The 17,340-nt window shown below is 31.9% G+C and overlaps 1 protein-coding gene and 1 long non-coding RNA gene across 2 annotated transcripts; both read left to right on the forward strand.

Annotated features, from left to right (window-relative positions):
* The first annotated feature begins 2,778 nt into the window (after positions 1–2,778).
* On the forward strand, positions 2,779–16,035 carry LOC148618456 (MOB kinase activator 1B). The gene is made up of 4 exons (XM_088577421.1): positions 2,779–2,929; positions 8,267–8,433; positions 11,439–11,666; positions 13,338–16,035. Exons 1-4 carry the CDS (start codon positions 2,916–2,918, stop codon positions 13,577–13,579), a joined length of 651 nt encoding a protein of 216 aa, XP_088433547.1. The 5' UTR covers positions 2,779–2,915; the 3' UTR covers positions 13,580–16,035.
* On the forward strand, positions 2,945–6,119 carry LOC148618457 (uncharacterized). The gene is made up of 2 exons (XR_015921379.1): positions 2,945–5,039; positions 5,500–6,119. It is a non-coding gene; the product is annotated as an uncharacterized LOC148618457 (long non-coding RNA).
* Positions 16,036–17,340: the final 1,305 nt, after the last annotated feature.

The raw sequence follows: 17,340 nt of genomic DNA on the forward strand, positions 1-17,340 counted from the left end.
ATTTACATTACAAACCACAGTAATGCAACTGGTTTAATTAAACTATGCCCTGATCAAGGAGTTAAATATAGATATAGATATATAAATCCTTGCTCTGATTAATATGATTTATAATGCAAATTTCGAGACAAACCATTGAGTCAATCTTTTTTAGGGTAAAGCAAACCAAAACAAAATTTTATTTATAAACCACACAGACAAACAGGTGTACAATAGGACACAATGCAATGCAAATACACATACAATATCTTGCATAATATAAAACTGGATCATAGTTGAGAATTTCTGTATAATTCAACATGACAGAACATTTACATTACGTTCTGTTTGTTTTGTAATCTGTCGGGTCTATAATACCTATAGGTATGGATTTTTGACGAATGGTTTTCACGCCTTTTTTGACATATGTAAACAGACAATGGAATTCGTCTCCTATCCTTTCCCTACAGAGATTACAAATTTTCTCCTCGATCTTTTGGAACCACGTCCCATCTCCCCGTTTCTATAAGAAACTTTATATTGGAACATCCGAACTTGGCTAACGTTCCCCTTTCATAAGAGTTAAATTAGTAAATATTTTTCCAATCCAGATTTACCTTAAACTCAGAATAAAATAGTCCACTGGAAGAATTGTTCATTTGTGAAAAAACATCTTGTTATTACATTAAGGATAAGTAATTTTTTAGCCGTTACAAATTAGTTAAGCTGACACTATATGTTTACATCATGTGGAATGTTGTTATTAGATTTGGTTATAGAATGTGATAATATTGTGGGAGGAGTTAGTAGTTTTGAGAATGATAATAAGATCAGATCTATAGAGAGAGGGGACAAGCTTTGATATCAGAACAATTCACATATAATGACTATATTGTATTAGGACATCAAAATTAATCTAATCAAAAGTGAATTTTATTTTTGGACTTAGTACTGTTGCAGTAAAGGGTGACACAATATTTAACACAGTACAAAACCTCTCGCATAGTCAATTACTTTACAAGCTGTTGTCTAAAGAGCTTTGAAGTCCGTCATATTAGAACTTCTTTTAGAGTTTTTTTTCTGCATAGATTAATGAATATTAGTGCATTCACTCTACACGGACCTTCAACATATATGTGTCAAATACTGCCGACATGTCAATTCGGTCACCCTAGAGAATTTCGGATAAATAATCGATGAGGCTATAAACGGACTTTAATGCACAAGACAAATTGTTGAAACGTTTTATTATAAATACTAGCGCAATGAATTTGATGTTGCAGTCAATATAATTGATATGTACAAATTAAATGTATGTCTAGTCAATATCAAGATATATATGATAAGTGGTATACTTAATATAAAAAGGTTTATGTGTTTCTAAATTAAGTTTTGAGGGATTGAGATGTGAAAAAAGTGAAATTTAAGGTATGATATAGTATATCAACTAAATTATATTATGCTTAGAAGACAACAGTCAAAATGCACTATAGGTATAATAGATATTATCAGTATTCAATATTCAATATTGAAATATTATAGATATGCGTTATAATGAAATACCCATAGACTGTACCTTTATAAGAACAATATGAAACCATAGCACAAAATGAAAAAAAAAAAAACTAAAAGTATGATTATCACATTAACCTTTGGCGTAATGATTAACTTTCATGACTCCAGCTTTACAAAAAACATAATCAATGAATTAAAAATGAACAAGTTCCCATTTGGATAGGGTCGGACAATTTAGCCTCATGTGGCGGAGCCCAATGGTTCCTACTCCGATAGAATACCACAGAAGGGTTCTTTAACGTGTGAGGAAAGCGGCATTTTTCCCAACAAGTTGCACCACTATGGTTTGCGGTCAGGTTTTCTGTGTTATGGCCTGATGACCCCAGCATGAAGCATGCCCGGGGTACCCCACTCCACCTTGGGCACACAACCCAGTTACCCTGTTGGCAGAGCGCCCTAGTCCCCGGCCAGGGTTCTGAGCACCATTGACAAGCTATAGCTGTAGAAGAAGCGATAAACCACGCCGATGAACTCGCTTAAATACTAAATTCCGACTGAATTGATCAATCAAAGCGATGTTTGTTATATGTTTTAACTCAATCTCGTTTTTAAACACATTAAGAATGTGTAGAATACATGGACTCAACACTTAAATGTAGAACTCCGAGCTCAGCTCACTACTGTTTATATCCATAACATATAATAATCACGTGATAATAGAAAAACCATGTGTACATGTAACCAGATTAAAGTCACTTTCAAATCCAGAGCCAACATATTTATTAAATGCTAAGTCAGACAAGCTTTTTTTGGACAGCTAATACTTGTATTACTCTTATATTTAATTAGATGGTGGCCGTTTAGTCCAGACAATCATGAGGTATTTTTATAATCTGACGTTTATGCCTCACTAGCTCGAAGAGGGGCGACTAGGCAAAACAAAAATAAACCTCCCTAGACTGCATAACTATTTGGACTATAAATTTCTGATTGTAAAGTAACTAATGTTAACAGTGGCCCTTACGTTTGTCAACTACATTTTGTGGTTAATAGATTTTAAAATATTCCGATCTTCGTTCGCGTTAGGTGTGGATCATTGTTCGAAAATACCATAACACTAACATTAACTTCATTGTACGAATGCAAATGAGACAGACAATCTATAAAAAAATGTGGAAATCTCAAAACTTGAAATGGGTTTTATGATCGACTTAGTACGCATTGTTTCGTAAAAAAAAATCATCAGGAAATTATTTTGTACTTCCGGTTACAAAACTGATAAGAGTTTTTGTTTTTTTTTTACAATCTATCGGTGTTGATCAATGTCATCGGATCAGAAATAATCAAACACCATATTTAAATTTGGTTAACGAATGTATTAACTGTCATATGAAGGGAATATTCGACAATATTCTGAAGAGATGAGCTTCTTTTTGTAAGTTCCAAAGTTTGTTTACATTTCCCCCCGAACAGCTGAGCTGTCATATCAGTCATTTTCCTGTGATCATTGGCTTTCACATCATATATGTTAAATTCTATCTGTATTAAATATTTATGTTCTAATGTATCCCTTTATTGTATTGTACATGTTAATGGTTCGGTATATTTAATTCAGTTTGAAGTCTGTAATATAAGATATTGGAGAAGCATTCTAAGCCCTGTACAATTTTCAAGCTGTTTTTCATAGCGAATAACTCAATTGATTCTGACTTGCACTGTAATACAATGACAATGTAAATTACTAGGCTGAATAGAAATTTGAGACAACAAAAAATACTTATTTTGGCTGAAAAAGAACATACATGTACAAGATATCACATAAGACAAAACAGAAATACATGTATACATGCAAGTATATGACAAATTACAAGCACCTGGCGGGCCACATAACAAAAAAAATTTTCGTCTAACAATTTCTAACATGATGAAAGAATCGGAGTGAGTAGTATTTGACTATTTACTGAACTGTAGCGATATATGACAAATTAGTTCTGAGGGGAATAACTATAAAACCAAGCAGACAAAAATTGTGCAGGGTAATTACTTGTTTTTGAGATTAAAAAACGAACCCATTGTAAATGGTACAAATGAAGTACATTGTTTTACATGTATCATATCATGTTTTATCATTTTATTTCGTTACAAAATGTGTAAATTTGTTTGTTGGGACTTGGATTAAATTTATCTCCATTGATATTTCAGTAGAAAACCCAAAGCATTTCTTTTGATCTTCTTGTTTCATAACTGAACAGTAAAATCTCCATTTCAACGGAACATTTCTTAAGCTTGAGACAAGTTCGTACCAACCACTACAATGCAGGGCTCACGATACTGGGTGAAATAGTCACCCTGGGGTCACTCACTTCACCTTCAGACAACACCAAAAGTGAATTTAGGGCGCCCTTTCATTTTAAAAAATCGCCCATGATGGGGAATATACTCTATCTTTTAGTGGTATTTTGACCAGAGTTATCTCTCTTCTGTGAACAATTGAAACAAAATGGTGCCCTTTCGAGAAAAAATAAATTTTTTGAAATCTATCAAATATTCTGTTAAAATCTAGTATTTTGATCAGATGTTCATTTCAAACCTTTAAGACAGGATACGGAATCAACATTCTTCACTCCAGCTTACGATAATTCATGTTTTATAGTTTATATTTCGTTACGAAACATGCAAATTTGTTGTGCAATTTGTTGGGACTTGGACTAGATTTACCTGAATTGATAATTCAGTAGAAAATCCAATGTGTTTCTTTTGGTCGTCTTGTTTTATAACTGAACAGTAAAATCTCCATTTCAACATAACATTTCTTAATCTTGAGACATGTTTCTACCAACCACTACAATGTGTGTCAATTAAGTTTCAGTCTTGATTTGTCAGTAATAAATTTTGAACATGATTATTGATATTCTTGATCAACTTATATCAATAGACTGGACATTTTGAACAGAAATCATTTTAAACTAAGTAGGACCAGGAAAAAGAAATAAAATGAGATGAAAAGTCAAACAGAATGTCACTGCCTGAAATTTTCTATTCCAGTGCTGCTAAAAAGACAAAATCAATATGACAATGCAATACAAGAAGCTTTGCTTTACTCATTCATATATTAATTATACTGTAATAAATTTGGTAAGGGGTAAAGGTATAGAATTTGATTTCATGAATAAATGTGATACTGATTTTATTTTGTCTAAAATATTTAGTTTCTTACATATGTACGTGTAGCTTATGAAAAAAGGATCATTTATTTCAATAAAAGATAATAAACATATAAAAATGCATGCTTATAATGTGTGCATGTAAGTAACATAATACACATAATTTTAAAAAAAAGCGTTGGTGAAAGATTCAGGTATACATTCACTTCTCCCTGACCACTCCCCACTTCTCCTTAGAGTCTCTGAAAGAGAAGTCACCTCTTCCTGCTTTTCACAAGAAGCTTGAGTCCTGTGTGATATGCGACCAACATGTCCGACTGTGGCATCATGCACTACAGTATGATTCTTGTGAAAGATGGCAGCATCACCTTTGCAATACAGGTATGTATACTAAAATATTCATAACATTTTATAGAGTTGCCAATGCCAAACACAAGATTTTATTCGTGATATAGTTATAAAGACAATTTTATTAAGTTAATTTTTTTTATTACTTAATGTAAATTACGTGGCGAAGTGTACTTGATTACTTTGTATTATCAGCTTAATTTTTTTTTCTTAATTTGATAAATGAAACTTTGTGGAAGGAACAATGAGGAAATTAGATATTGTGTATGATTTTTAATGACATTGAGGGTAATTTATTCTTTATTTTTTATTTACATATTATTTTTATTTTATTTAAAATATTAACATTAAATTTAAAAGAAAAAGTATAAATTACTTGTAATAAAGTGACTGTGGAGTAAGTCAGTATCATAGTGTATTTACTATTTTTCAGTAACTAAAATGTTGCAGAAATATCTATCTACACATTTTTAATATATTTTGCATTTTTCAGGTTGGCACAGACGCTTTAATGGTAAAGCAGGTCACACCCACCTCCAGAAAGAAGCTAAGACTGTCACCATCTTGAACAGCAGGTATTCCAAAACCAGAGAGATACAAGAACCTCCAAGGCCATCTGCTATCTCTGTGGGACCAATACCAATACAACAGCATCAACACTGGAGACTTTCTCAGGGCTGTGGGGAATTTGTTTTTTCCAGCAGTTCCAAATCCAGAAGACTTGCCAGAGTCTGACTCTGATTCAGACTAAAGACTTGACTTTGAATTGAAATAGTAATGTACAATGTAGCAATGTACAATTGATTATTAAAGACTGGATTGAATGTAGTGAATAAAACTACTGTATGTTTATTATGAAAGTATATATGTGCCAACTATGACTCTTTGTATTGTAGTGCTTAAATCTGTTTTTGTATGGTTTGAGTTTGCGAATGGATGGTTGAGAAAATGCATTCTTGTTTTCAAATTGTGCTGAATATAGTGCTAAAATGAGCGTGTGCTGTTTGTTTTTGTTATGTTTTGTTTATTTTATTTTTGTAATTAGTCTCTTTATTGTCAGATTTGTTATTGTTGTATTCGCTATATGATGAATAAAATACAAGAAAATTTGAATATATATTATTTTGCTCCACATATCGTATTCTACAAAGATTTGCCATTTGTGATTCTGTATAACATGAAACACATTTTAACTCTAATATAACTACTTTACCATCCAAAAAAATGATGACAATGATAAATATATTACATAATGAAACGAATAAAATGTTAATTCACTTATTATATATTAATTTAATACATTTTGAAAACTGTGGCCAAAAAGCACTGTATTCGAGATCACTGGAAAGCTTTTTGTGCCCCGTTTTTTGGCGTTTTTTATTTTTCATTCATGGAGTTTTCATTTGTTTTATTTCCTGTTCATCCATGCAGTGTTTTCGTTCATATTTATCATTCTTCGTGATGTACAGTACCTATTATACATGCTTGATCAAATTTCTACATAATTATAGATCTGGAAAAGAAATTTGTCTTCATTGTATCGATCATGATGCCATATTTGAACCAACTGACTTTTTGGGGAAGAGTTGACAACCTTAAACATGTACAATACTGTATACATTTAAATGATTGAATAATGCATATGACTTTCAAAATCAGATGAACTGAAAAATATGTTGGCCTTATTTTATTGAACGGGGATTCTGAAAAAAAAAATATTATCCATGCATTGTGAAATTATTTTTTATTTGCCTTTCTTCTGTGCATGTAGCCCCAAATGTGACATTCCCATTGCCTTGTATCAAATCTTAATCAAACTTAAGTTGTAGTTAAGTCAATTTGTACAATTAATTAAAGGTTGATAAAATTTTATGTTTAACAATATCCCATAAATGAAGCTTCCATTAATAAATAAACCACCTATTTAGAAGGATCCACACAGTTAAATTAGTGATATGCATCTCTATAGCAACCAAAATATTTAAAAGAGTTAAAAAGTTTGTTTTTTTCATTTGCATGATCACGGCAACGTTACTTTTGACTTAAGTGCTCAATTTTCAAATTTGCCATTTCATGACACGAACGTATTGGATTTTTTTGGGGGGTTTTTTTTTGGGGGTTGAATCTGCACAAAATATGGCAGCCAGGAGATGGCTTCAAAACTGAAGGGAAAATGTTTATTTTTTTTGTCTGGGGTTCTGGATTTGGCCTTTGTGGTCATATGCTATATTCTGTGTAGCATTTTATTGAACAATTACAAGCATATACATGTACATTTGTACAATGTACATGTATCGAATATGCTCTCATAATATAAAGAAAGTAGAACCAGAAAACTTCATTCCTGTTTTTTTAAAGAAAAAAATGAAAATTCAATTTATCTTTCCTGTCAGTTATCTCCCCTCCAGAAGTAGGGATTTTTTTAAAAATAATTTTTTAGCTCACTTAACGTCTGTCATCCGTTGTCATTGTTAACAATTTTTCAAAACTATTCTCCTCTGACACTACTCAACCAATTAGAACCAAACTGGGTTTGAATGTTCCTTGGGGTATTCTGCAAAGAACTGTGGTGGGGATTTTTGATTCGTCGTAAATCATGGCTTTTGTTAGTAAAATTAGAACACAAGGGTCAGACAGAAGTGTTTCACACTTATCTATATTTATGTTAAGGCAAATTTTGACAGGGTGAACGTGTTCAGCATGATGAGATTTATCTGTGGTAAATTTGTATTGATGTGTTAAGCCATGTTGGAGTTATTGCCCCCCCCCCTTTTTTTTTGTTTTTTGTTTACATTTTTTCACTTTTGCCAATGATATGTGAATAAAGTATTTGTAATCTTGTACTCTAGTATCATTGCATTTTTAAGTATGCTGTTGTTGGCATGAATATCAGAGTATGAGAAAATCTTTTACATTCGCATACTTCGTTATGTCTAGTTTTTATTGCAGTTGTATTATCAGATAAAAAAAAAATAATGATTGAAAGCATTCTGCTATATTGAGTCTTACAATATTTAACCTCTGTACGAAAGTACTATTAGTATACCAGTAAGTATGAATTTGACTCTAGATTTGAAATTAGGTCAAGTGGTTAACAGAAGTTCTTAATACTTAGCCAAGTGTCATTCATATACATGTAATAACATATTAGAGAAAGATTAAAACACGGAATATACATGTACCATTGAAAGAGACATTCAGTAGCACAAAATGCTTCATATAAACATTACTTCTTCATGTAAAATGTTTTTGTATTGTAGTGGAGGAAGAAATAACAAAACTTTCAAACCAAAAAAGAATATCCCAGAAGGAAGCCATCAGTATGACTTGATGAAACATGCTGCTGCCACACTGGGAAGTGGAAATCTAAGACAAGCTGTAGTATTACCAGAGGGAGAAGATCTAAATGAATGGGTTGCAGTTAATAGTAAGTTATTGTAAGATCTCAGTGATTGAATGGCAGTTAGTAGTAAGTAACATTGTATTGTTAGATGTCATATGTAATTAAATGAATGGGTATGAAAAGAACAACTGACAGAGCTGTTAAATTTTGATATGATGAGGACCATTATAGTTTTCTTTGTAATGAAGTTGATATGGTGATCCCTTCATGACAATATGATACAGTAGAGAGGAGATAAGATTTTGTAAACCTTACAAATCTCCTTTTTAATCATGTACAAATCTTATGACAATGTTTCAAGTCACAGTTGAGAATTTTACTGCTTAGATTTTTGACATTTGGAGCATATTTCTCTTTGGGAATGGAGCAAAATTCTGGATCCAAAATAATGTTGGGATTGAAAATTACTGAAAGTTCTTCATTAACTAAATATTGGTACTTGTAGTTACTATTTATATGTGGATAGGAACAATTCCTGTACATTGTGAAAGTGTCAGTTCACATCTATTCCCTTCATAAATAAGCATGTACATGTACATGACTTGTACACATAAGTTAAAGTGACTCATAACGGATAAGTGCACTTCAAAACCGGAATTTTCAGATGAAATGAATTGTTAGAGATCCTCAGTATATGTCATGCATTAATAGTTAAGTTTCTTCACCACTCAATTCTATGAGTAGTAAAGGGTTTCATAATACTAAAGAGTGAAGATTGTTTTTAGAACTTGAAGTTCCTTCTCATACTCAAATCCAAAAGTCAGAGTTGTGGCATGCTTGAATGGTGTGTCCATTTTTGTTCCAGCTGTTCAGCTTAGCGGCCCCAAAATAAACGTGCTCAATATAAGTTCCCAATGAAAAAATTGTACAGATTGAATCTGATTGATATTTCTATATTTTCTATATGAAATATAGGTGTCAGTGGAGATCAGGTTGAGTGCTTTCCCCCTGTATATTATCAATAAAGTTATTCAATTGACTGTCAATTACTCAGAAGCCCTTATATCAGGTGTATGTAAGCATGTCAAGGGAGGGCACTGAAGTGTGAAATTAGTGAATTAATGACCAGGTATTTCATGTTACAAAAAAGTGTTGTTACCTTTTTAATCTGTTTGCAATTAGCCATTTAGGTCACACCTTTTATTGATTTTAGTTGGTGCCCTGTGTGAATTTGTTACAACATACTGTTAGTGGACATGAAGGAGAAGGGGCGATAAAGGGTCTTATTGGCCTAAAATACAACTGAAAATTTATCCTAACATTTTTAATGATTTAATTGTGAATTTAGAGACTTGAATCCACCACAAATGAGAATACACAAAATCCACTGATGGCTTTTGAATTGATAGGCCAGAACAATTTCTTGTAGTCGACCAATATTCAGACTCAGTAAAAGGCAGCTAGATAGTACTCAGAACCCTGGTTGGGGCTAGGGTGCTCTGCCCACAAAGCAATTGGGTCGTGTACCCCAGATGGTAGAATGGGGTTAAATTACCCTGGGAAGCTACATGCTGGAGTTGTCAGGCCATTGCATGGAAAACCGTAGTGGTGCAACATATTGGGGAAAGGGCCCTGTTCCTGGCATGTCAAAGAACCCTGATATGGTATTTATTAGGAGATGGAACAGTTGCATTCTGCCGCAGGAGGCTAAATTGCCCTGACCCTACTTTCTCCCTATTGTACTCGTGTCCTATCCCATTTTTTATTTCATAATAATTTCATGATCTTTTTATCATCCATTTCATGTTCATCACCCAGATATAACTGAAATACTGCTGCTGGGGCATAAAACACCAACATTCAATCAATCAATATTCAGATATTCTGTCAAATTTTTTTGTCACTTTCTGGTCATATTTTTGGCAAGGAAAAGGTGTCTACCCCCAGGAATACATTTATTATTACATAGTATATCGTATGCGAAAACATAAAGTTGTTTCTTAGGTGTGGATGTAGATTTCTTTATGCAAATATGTTCAAAATTCACAATGCTCAGCAGTTTTTGTTAAATGACCTAAAATTGTGGCACTATTATGACGTAATTATAGTGAACTAATCTTTCAAAGTATTATCTCTCCTATATCTTCAAATTATTACAACAAAGTTGATATTTTAGACAATATTCATACCTTAATGCCCCTACAGCTTTGCATATTAAAGGAATGCTAGATTGGATAATGTTTTACCAGTTTATTTTTATAGTTAGATTAGCATAGATTTTATATAACATAGTCATATTCATTCATAAAATTGATAGCAGCACAAATCAATTATCTTTGTCAATGGACTGCAGGTTTGATTGACAGCTTTTGTTTTCTTGCAGTTTACCCCCAAATTACAAATGAATGTAATGAAATAATTTTACTACATAAGCTCAGGTCGTGAAAACAATGCTTTGACTCTTTCCTGAAAAAATATGGTAAAACAAACAAAAAAATTACTCAATAGTTAATTGCCACTTTGCTTTAAAAAATATGTTACAAATACATAACAAATATGAAAATAAACTATATTATTTGTGTACTAGTACAAAACAGTGTAAATGTAACAGAAGCAAACAAACATATACAATGAAATACTGAAATTGGCCTAACCTCTCAAGAGAGGCCACCTATCTTATGTGACCAGTTTTGGTTTGCACTATGGGTTGCTAAGAGACAGACTGCTGCATAGTGTTCCATACCAAGAAAAGAAGGTTTACATGGTACATGCAATGTAATACATGAACAAATATATAGATCCCTTTGTTTACATGGTACATGCAATGTAATACATGAACAAATATATAGACCCCTTTATTTAATTTCCTATAAGGAAAATGTCTTAGTTTTTTAATCACTTTCATTGTGGCAAGAATCTTAAGCTGTGTCATGCATATAATCAATGTCCAAAGTCAGAACTGGGTCAAACTTAAATGGTCCCAACAGTTCAGGTTTCAACCTCTGCTGTCATATCAAGCTATGTCCTGCAAAACTTTATTATGTTTACTGTAGAAAGTCTAATTCACTATGATTGAATTTTACTTGCAGCTGTAGATTTCTTCAACCAAATCAATATGCTTTATGGAACGATCACAGAATTTTGTACGGAGGAAACCTGTCCTGTCATGTCAGCTGGGCCAAAGTATGAATACCATTGGGCCGATGGACAAACTGTAAAGAAACCTATCAAGTGTTCTGCACCAAAATATATCGACTATCTCATGTCCTGGGTCCAAGACCAGTTGGATGAAGAAACCTTGTTTCCATCTAAAATTGGTATGACATTTGTTTTTTTGTTTATTTATTTATTTTTTTTTTACAGATGGTCAAAATCAAATACTAGTTTGCTATTCAATATTTTAGCATACTTTTCTTTTTGTTTTACATTTCTAGATGCTGAAAACAATAATTCAATTTTAACGCTATATTGAAACATTTGATTTGATGATTTGTTATTAATATAAGGTCGAAGAGAGAGAAGATCACTAACCACTTTTTACATTTCCAATACTTTAGTTATAAGTAATTTTCAAAGTTTCACTGTGAATTCCCAGGACAAAGTCGCATACGATTGCAAAGCTTGGAAAATGAGGCTTTCAAAATCATTATGCTAATAGGACAATGATTGTAGAAATTCTTCTGAAAATTGACTTGAATAAATAAATAATAAAAATTTACATTTTTACCTTTTCTGCTAACTGACAGCATGGAGGAAAATTACTCACATATGTAAACAATATTCATACACTTTTGTAGTAAGTTTCTAATATCATATTAAAGTACACATTCTCAGCTTTATTTTGACTACTTTTTATAGCATATGCAAAGATAATGCTATATAAAAAATGCATAGATCTACATGTAGGTTCAGTATGTTTTTGGGTCGGAATTCCCTACTATTTCTGGACACTACACAAATATATAGTGCTAATGTAATTTCTTTTGTATAGTTCAGTACCTCTTTCATAACCAGTTAATCTGTTTCTTGCAACTAATCAGCTCATGATGTTCTATTTTCTGTCAATAAATTTAAGATCTAGTGTTTATATCAACTGGAGATTTGATGGATTCCTTTTTGGCCTTGAAAGATTTTTAGTGATAAATTTGCATTTAGGCAATTCCTTTCTTGCAGTAATGTGTCGAGAAGCTAAAATGTGTTAAGCATGTTCATTTTAACACACTTATAAGTCAGATTCTCCATCCTATCATCAATATTTTACCATTCATAAACCAGAAGTGAAGACCAGTGATTTTGACCAAGTAAAATTGGTGGGAAAATTCAAATTGATAAAAGTGTCTAGTTTTTGAAAATCTTGTGTTAAGGAAATTACTTTCTTAAGCTGAAATTGGTGTTTAAGTATGTTTATAATGTTGGATAATAATATTTATATAGTTTTGAATGAAAATGCATATTAAGTTAAGAATAGATTTAAATTGGGGGGTGGGGGGAGGGGGAGGGTGAAATGGAACAAAAAAAAATTGTAAATGTGTGTGAAGTTGTATCAGTAGTATGGATTGACTCGACTCTCTGTTTATACATATTAGAAAAAAGACAGTTCTTTATAATATTTAAAATGCAAATGTATGGTCACAATTTTATTGAACATTTGAAATTTTGTTCGTGTTACTATTTTCACAAGAATCAAAAACCTCCAGTGCTGTCAGCACTTTGATTAGTACTATTTAGGGTGTGTAGCCATTTGACACCGGAAGTAGTAAGTTCTCAAGGATGTTTTGTTCAGATGTTTAGGACTGATGTTTTCCTACTTATCAGCAACATCACATTAATTTTCATCAGAAATTGCTGAAGTTTTAGTATTGCGTTAGTACAAAAATGTAGGTAATATAAAAGGCATTAATATAAGTTACCAATCAAAAGAAATTGAAGAAGTTATGGTTTAAGAATATTTCAGTATTTTTTACTTAAACATATTTATTATATTCCAGGTGTGCCATTTCCAAGGAATTTTCTCACCATTGCAAAGACTATACTTAAAAGACTGTTCAGAGTGTATGCCCACATATATCACCAACACTTTAAAGAAGTTGTACAGCTTAGTGAGGAAGCTCATCTTAATACGTCCTTCAAACATTTTATCTTTTTCGTCCAGGAGTTTAACTTAATAGAGAAGCGGGAGCTTGCTCCTCTGCAGGAACTGATTGACAAACTTACCAGCAAGGATAGATAAAGGGTCAGTAGGTAACACTAGTCTTCGTAATATCATCATTAATTTATCTGTACATTTGTTTTCATTTGATGTATTCAATTTCTTGTAAAATCCATTTTATTTAGTTCAGGTAGAATTATTGTCTTCTATCTCTTTTATTCATGATCCGTTGTTTGGTTTCAAGACTTAGTTTTGGAAGAAAAAAATAAGTTTTACAGAGGACTAGATGTAATCTACAGGCTTTATTATTTGTTATCCAAAGTGTTTAATTTGTCTTGCATCATGTTTCAATGCTGAGTTTTATGATGTACAATATTATGTGGGATCAAATTTCAAAGTTTTGTTTATCTGCTTCGAATTGTTGCTTGAATGTAAACAAATACATGTATTTTAAACAAGGTATTCTTTGAATTTTGAATTATTTTGGAGTTATGAAATTGAAAAAAAAAATTTATGGAAATAATCCCATCTCAGTGGGTAGGTCTTAAGGGGTAAGGTTAGTTGGATAACAGAAGTCAAGGAAATCTTACTCATTCCCATAGTCAAGACAGATGACTACTAACCCCCCCCCCCCACCTTATTAGGGGTTCATTTTATGTATTTTTACTTATTTTCTTAAATTCAAAATAATTCAAAATTCCAATAATACCTTGTTTTAGAATTAATCCAATTGGTAGAATATGTATCTATCAGTCATGTAGTAACAGATACAAATTTTCTGTGTTGCTGGGTTAAAAATCTAAGGTAATTAATACAGTGCTGTTGCTTGTATCTTTTGGAAACAGAAGCGAGAGAAGTACAGCTTAGTGTTTGCTTCTTAATGCACGTTTCAAGTCAAGACTAATTATTGAATGGTTTTTTAACAAAAAAGATACGGTACACAATATGTGATCTCTGTGTGTAGTGTTGTTAATACAAGGTGCTTAAAATAGTTATCTGAAATCCTATCTGTATTAGAAAGATTTATCTAGACATAAAAACTTTATTGATACAATTTATTAGTTGTGTACTGACTGGTTAATAAAGGTGAATTATGAATGTTAAAAAGCACATTGTTTTAAAGGTAATGGAACTGCAGTGTTTACATTTTTTTGTCAATATAAGTGCTCAATCTGGCTGTTTAAACTTAAATAACCTGTTTGATGTAAAAAGAAATACATGTATAATGATTTTGATAGAAAAGGCAGAAAGTGAATTCTTAGAAATAAAGATATCTTTTCTTTAAAAAAGTTAATGATGGTTATAATTTTGTATTACATTTGCCATGGACAGCAGATTTTACAATCATAAAAACTTTTCATTTTAGAAAGGATAGATTGATCATTTATTTCATTTTAAGTATGAGGTAGTCAGTTTGTACTTTAATCCACAACTGATAGTGCTGTACATTGTGCTTTGTTGATGTAAGATACTCTATTGTTTCTTTGCTGATGTAATTTTATTTCCTTTGTGATATTAGATTGTTTTCCATTCATGGTGTACTATGACTGGAAATTCTTTTTAACTCCCTGTTTGAAGGAATATTATTTCATTTATATCATAATCCATTTTTCATATTAATTAATTTGTATTAAACACTACTCAACACATACTTTTTAAGGTGGCACTTTTCATACATTTTGATAAGCGAGAAAATTGGAGGAGTTTATAATGGATTCTTCAAGAAGACTTACAGGTGAAAGTTACTCTCATTCTCAGCAAATGATTTAACATGTGTAGCTTGAATATGAATGCTTTGAAATGATTTAAATTTCCACAAATGGTCTCCTGCCATTTGATATTTACATAGTTTCCTTAAACTACGTGAGGTAGATGGACGCTCTTTCAGCCAAAATTTATAATATTTCACCACATTTGATAGATCTAAAATTATCGTCCTATTAAGCAGAGAACAAACAAGTAATGTTAACCACTCCTATCTGGAATCAAATCAATACATAAAATTTTGAGATTTCATACCTTTGTATATAGGCATCACTTCTCAAGTTTTACAGAAAGTAAGCAATTGATTCCAAGAAAATAGGATAGAAAATTCATAGTTCCTTCAAATTGTTCACTGGAGGATGCATTCAAGTACCTTAGTTTTAAGACCAACATACCATGAATGCCTCCAATTTTCACCCTGATTTTTTTTACAGACAAGAATATTATTAATGTATAAATGTAAGTTGTTGTGTAGAAAGAGTATGTGTGTGTTCATGCCAAACAAGGATTTGTTTCTTTAAAATTGAATTTTTTAACAAGCCATGTCTTTTAATTATATCATTGTATATGTACAAATAGAGTTCAGTTCTTTCTTTTGATAGAGGTGAGTAAAATTGATGACCATAATTAACAGAGTAGAAAATGAGACATTTCTATAGTTTTCTGCCTGTGATGTTATTTCTGGTGCATACTTCATGAATAGTGTCATCTTGGTATAGTATAGACACAAGTTTTAATTATGTTATAATGAATAAATATTCATTTATTTCTAACCTAAGTTTTGTTTACTTGTATGTTTTTGAAGGTTTATATGTATTTTTTTGACAATGGACATTTTAGCACTTTGTTAGGACTTTTCAGCACCGACAAAGTGGACATTATAGTGCCGAATTACTTTTTTTTTTTAGAGATTACCATTGTCATTGTCTGTTTTATGGTAATTGGAAAAATCTATAGAAATCGTTTTATTAACACCATGCTCCTATAACACGTATAGATGTGAGTTGCTGTTTGAAAACGTATATATGGTTGAATGCTAATTTGTCACAGCTTCATACTGGCTTTAAGCATAATTACCAACTGAATGAAAGACCTGAAAAGTGACTACCCATTTTTTTATGACCTAAAAAAATTGCAGTTGTACTATGATATGATGATGATGGCGTAGAGTCAAAACAATAACTTAAGTATTAGTGTTTTCAAATTGTACTGCAAGATGCCACATCACCAAAGAAAGTTTGTGTTTGTGTTTTGAACTGTTTAGGAATTAAGAGCCAGAAACAAGCATTTTCTTTATGTACGGACCATAGCTTGACTATGAAAATGAATTTCTTTGAAATTTCTTTTCAAGGTGCCATACAGTCAAAGGAAGCCTATAGAATTGATTTTGAGGGTTGGGACGAACTTTTTATGAATAAGGAGCCAAAAAAGTGCCACTTTGATTCTGGTCAAATTCTGATCAGGTGTCAAATATTTTATGGCAATAAAAACTCAGGACTGTATCCAGTTTTGTCATAACTGTTCAGGTTTTGGCCTCGGCTATTGCAACGAGCTGCACTCAGTGAAGCATTTAGGGTATATCACTGTTTTGTATGTTTCTATATCGGTATTTCAATGTATGTTTCCACATTTTTTTTGCTATTTTCAATGTTATTTCTATCAAAAATCTTCTCCTAAGACATTATTTGACCAATTGGAACCAAACTTGAATGAATGTTCCTTGGTTATCCTGCAGAAAACTGATGTGGGGATTTTTGATCCCTCGAAAAACATTGCTGCCATTACTAAAAAATTTTGCATGTTGAAATCATGGCCACCACTAATAAAAATTGACGACTTGTTGAAATAACTTGAAAACCAAAGGGGTGTAGCCTAAATTTTTTTTTGGGGGGGGGGGGGGTTGATCAGCATGGTGAGACCGACTTATGCAGAAATTTTCATAAAGATCTGTTGCTCAGTGTTGGAGTTATTGCCCTTGAAGACAAAAAAATGGCAATTAGAGATTTTATTTTATAATATAGAAAACTGGGGATAGCTTAGATGCTCTGTATTGATAAAATGATTCTTGTGACAATAGT

The sequence above is a fragment of the Perna viridis genome, chromosome 4, assembly GCF_037379345.1.
Source record: "Perna viridis isolate PV_CMFRI_1.1 ecotype Kerala chromosome 4, ASM3737934v1, whole genome shotgun sequence".
Classification (NCBI taxonomy): domain Eukaryota; kingdom Metazoa; phylum Mollusca; class Bivalvia; order Mytilida; family Mytilidae; genus Perna; species Perna viridis.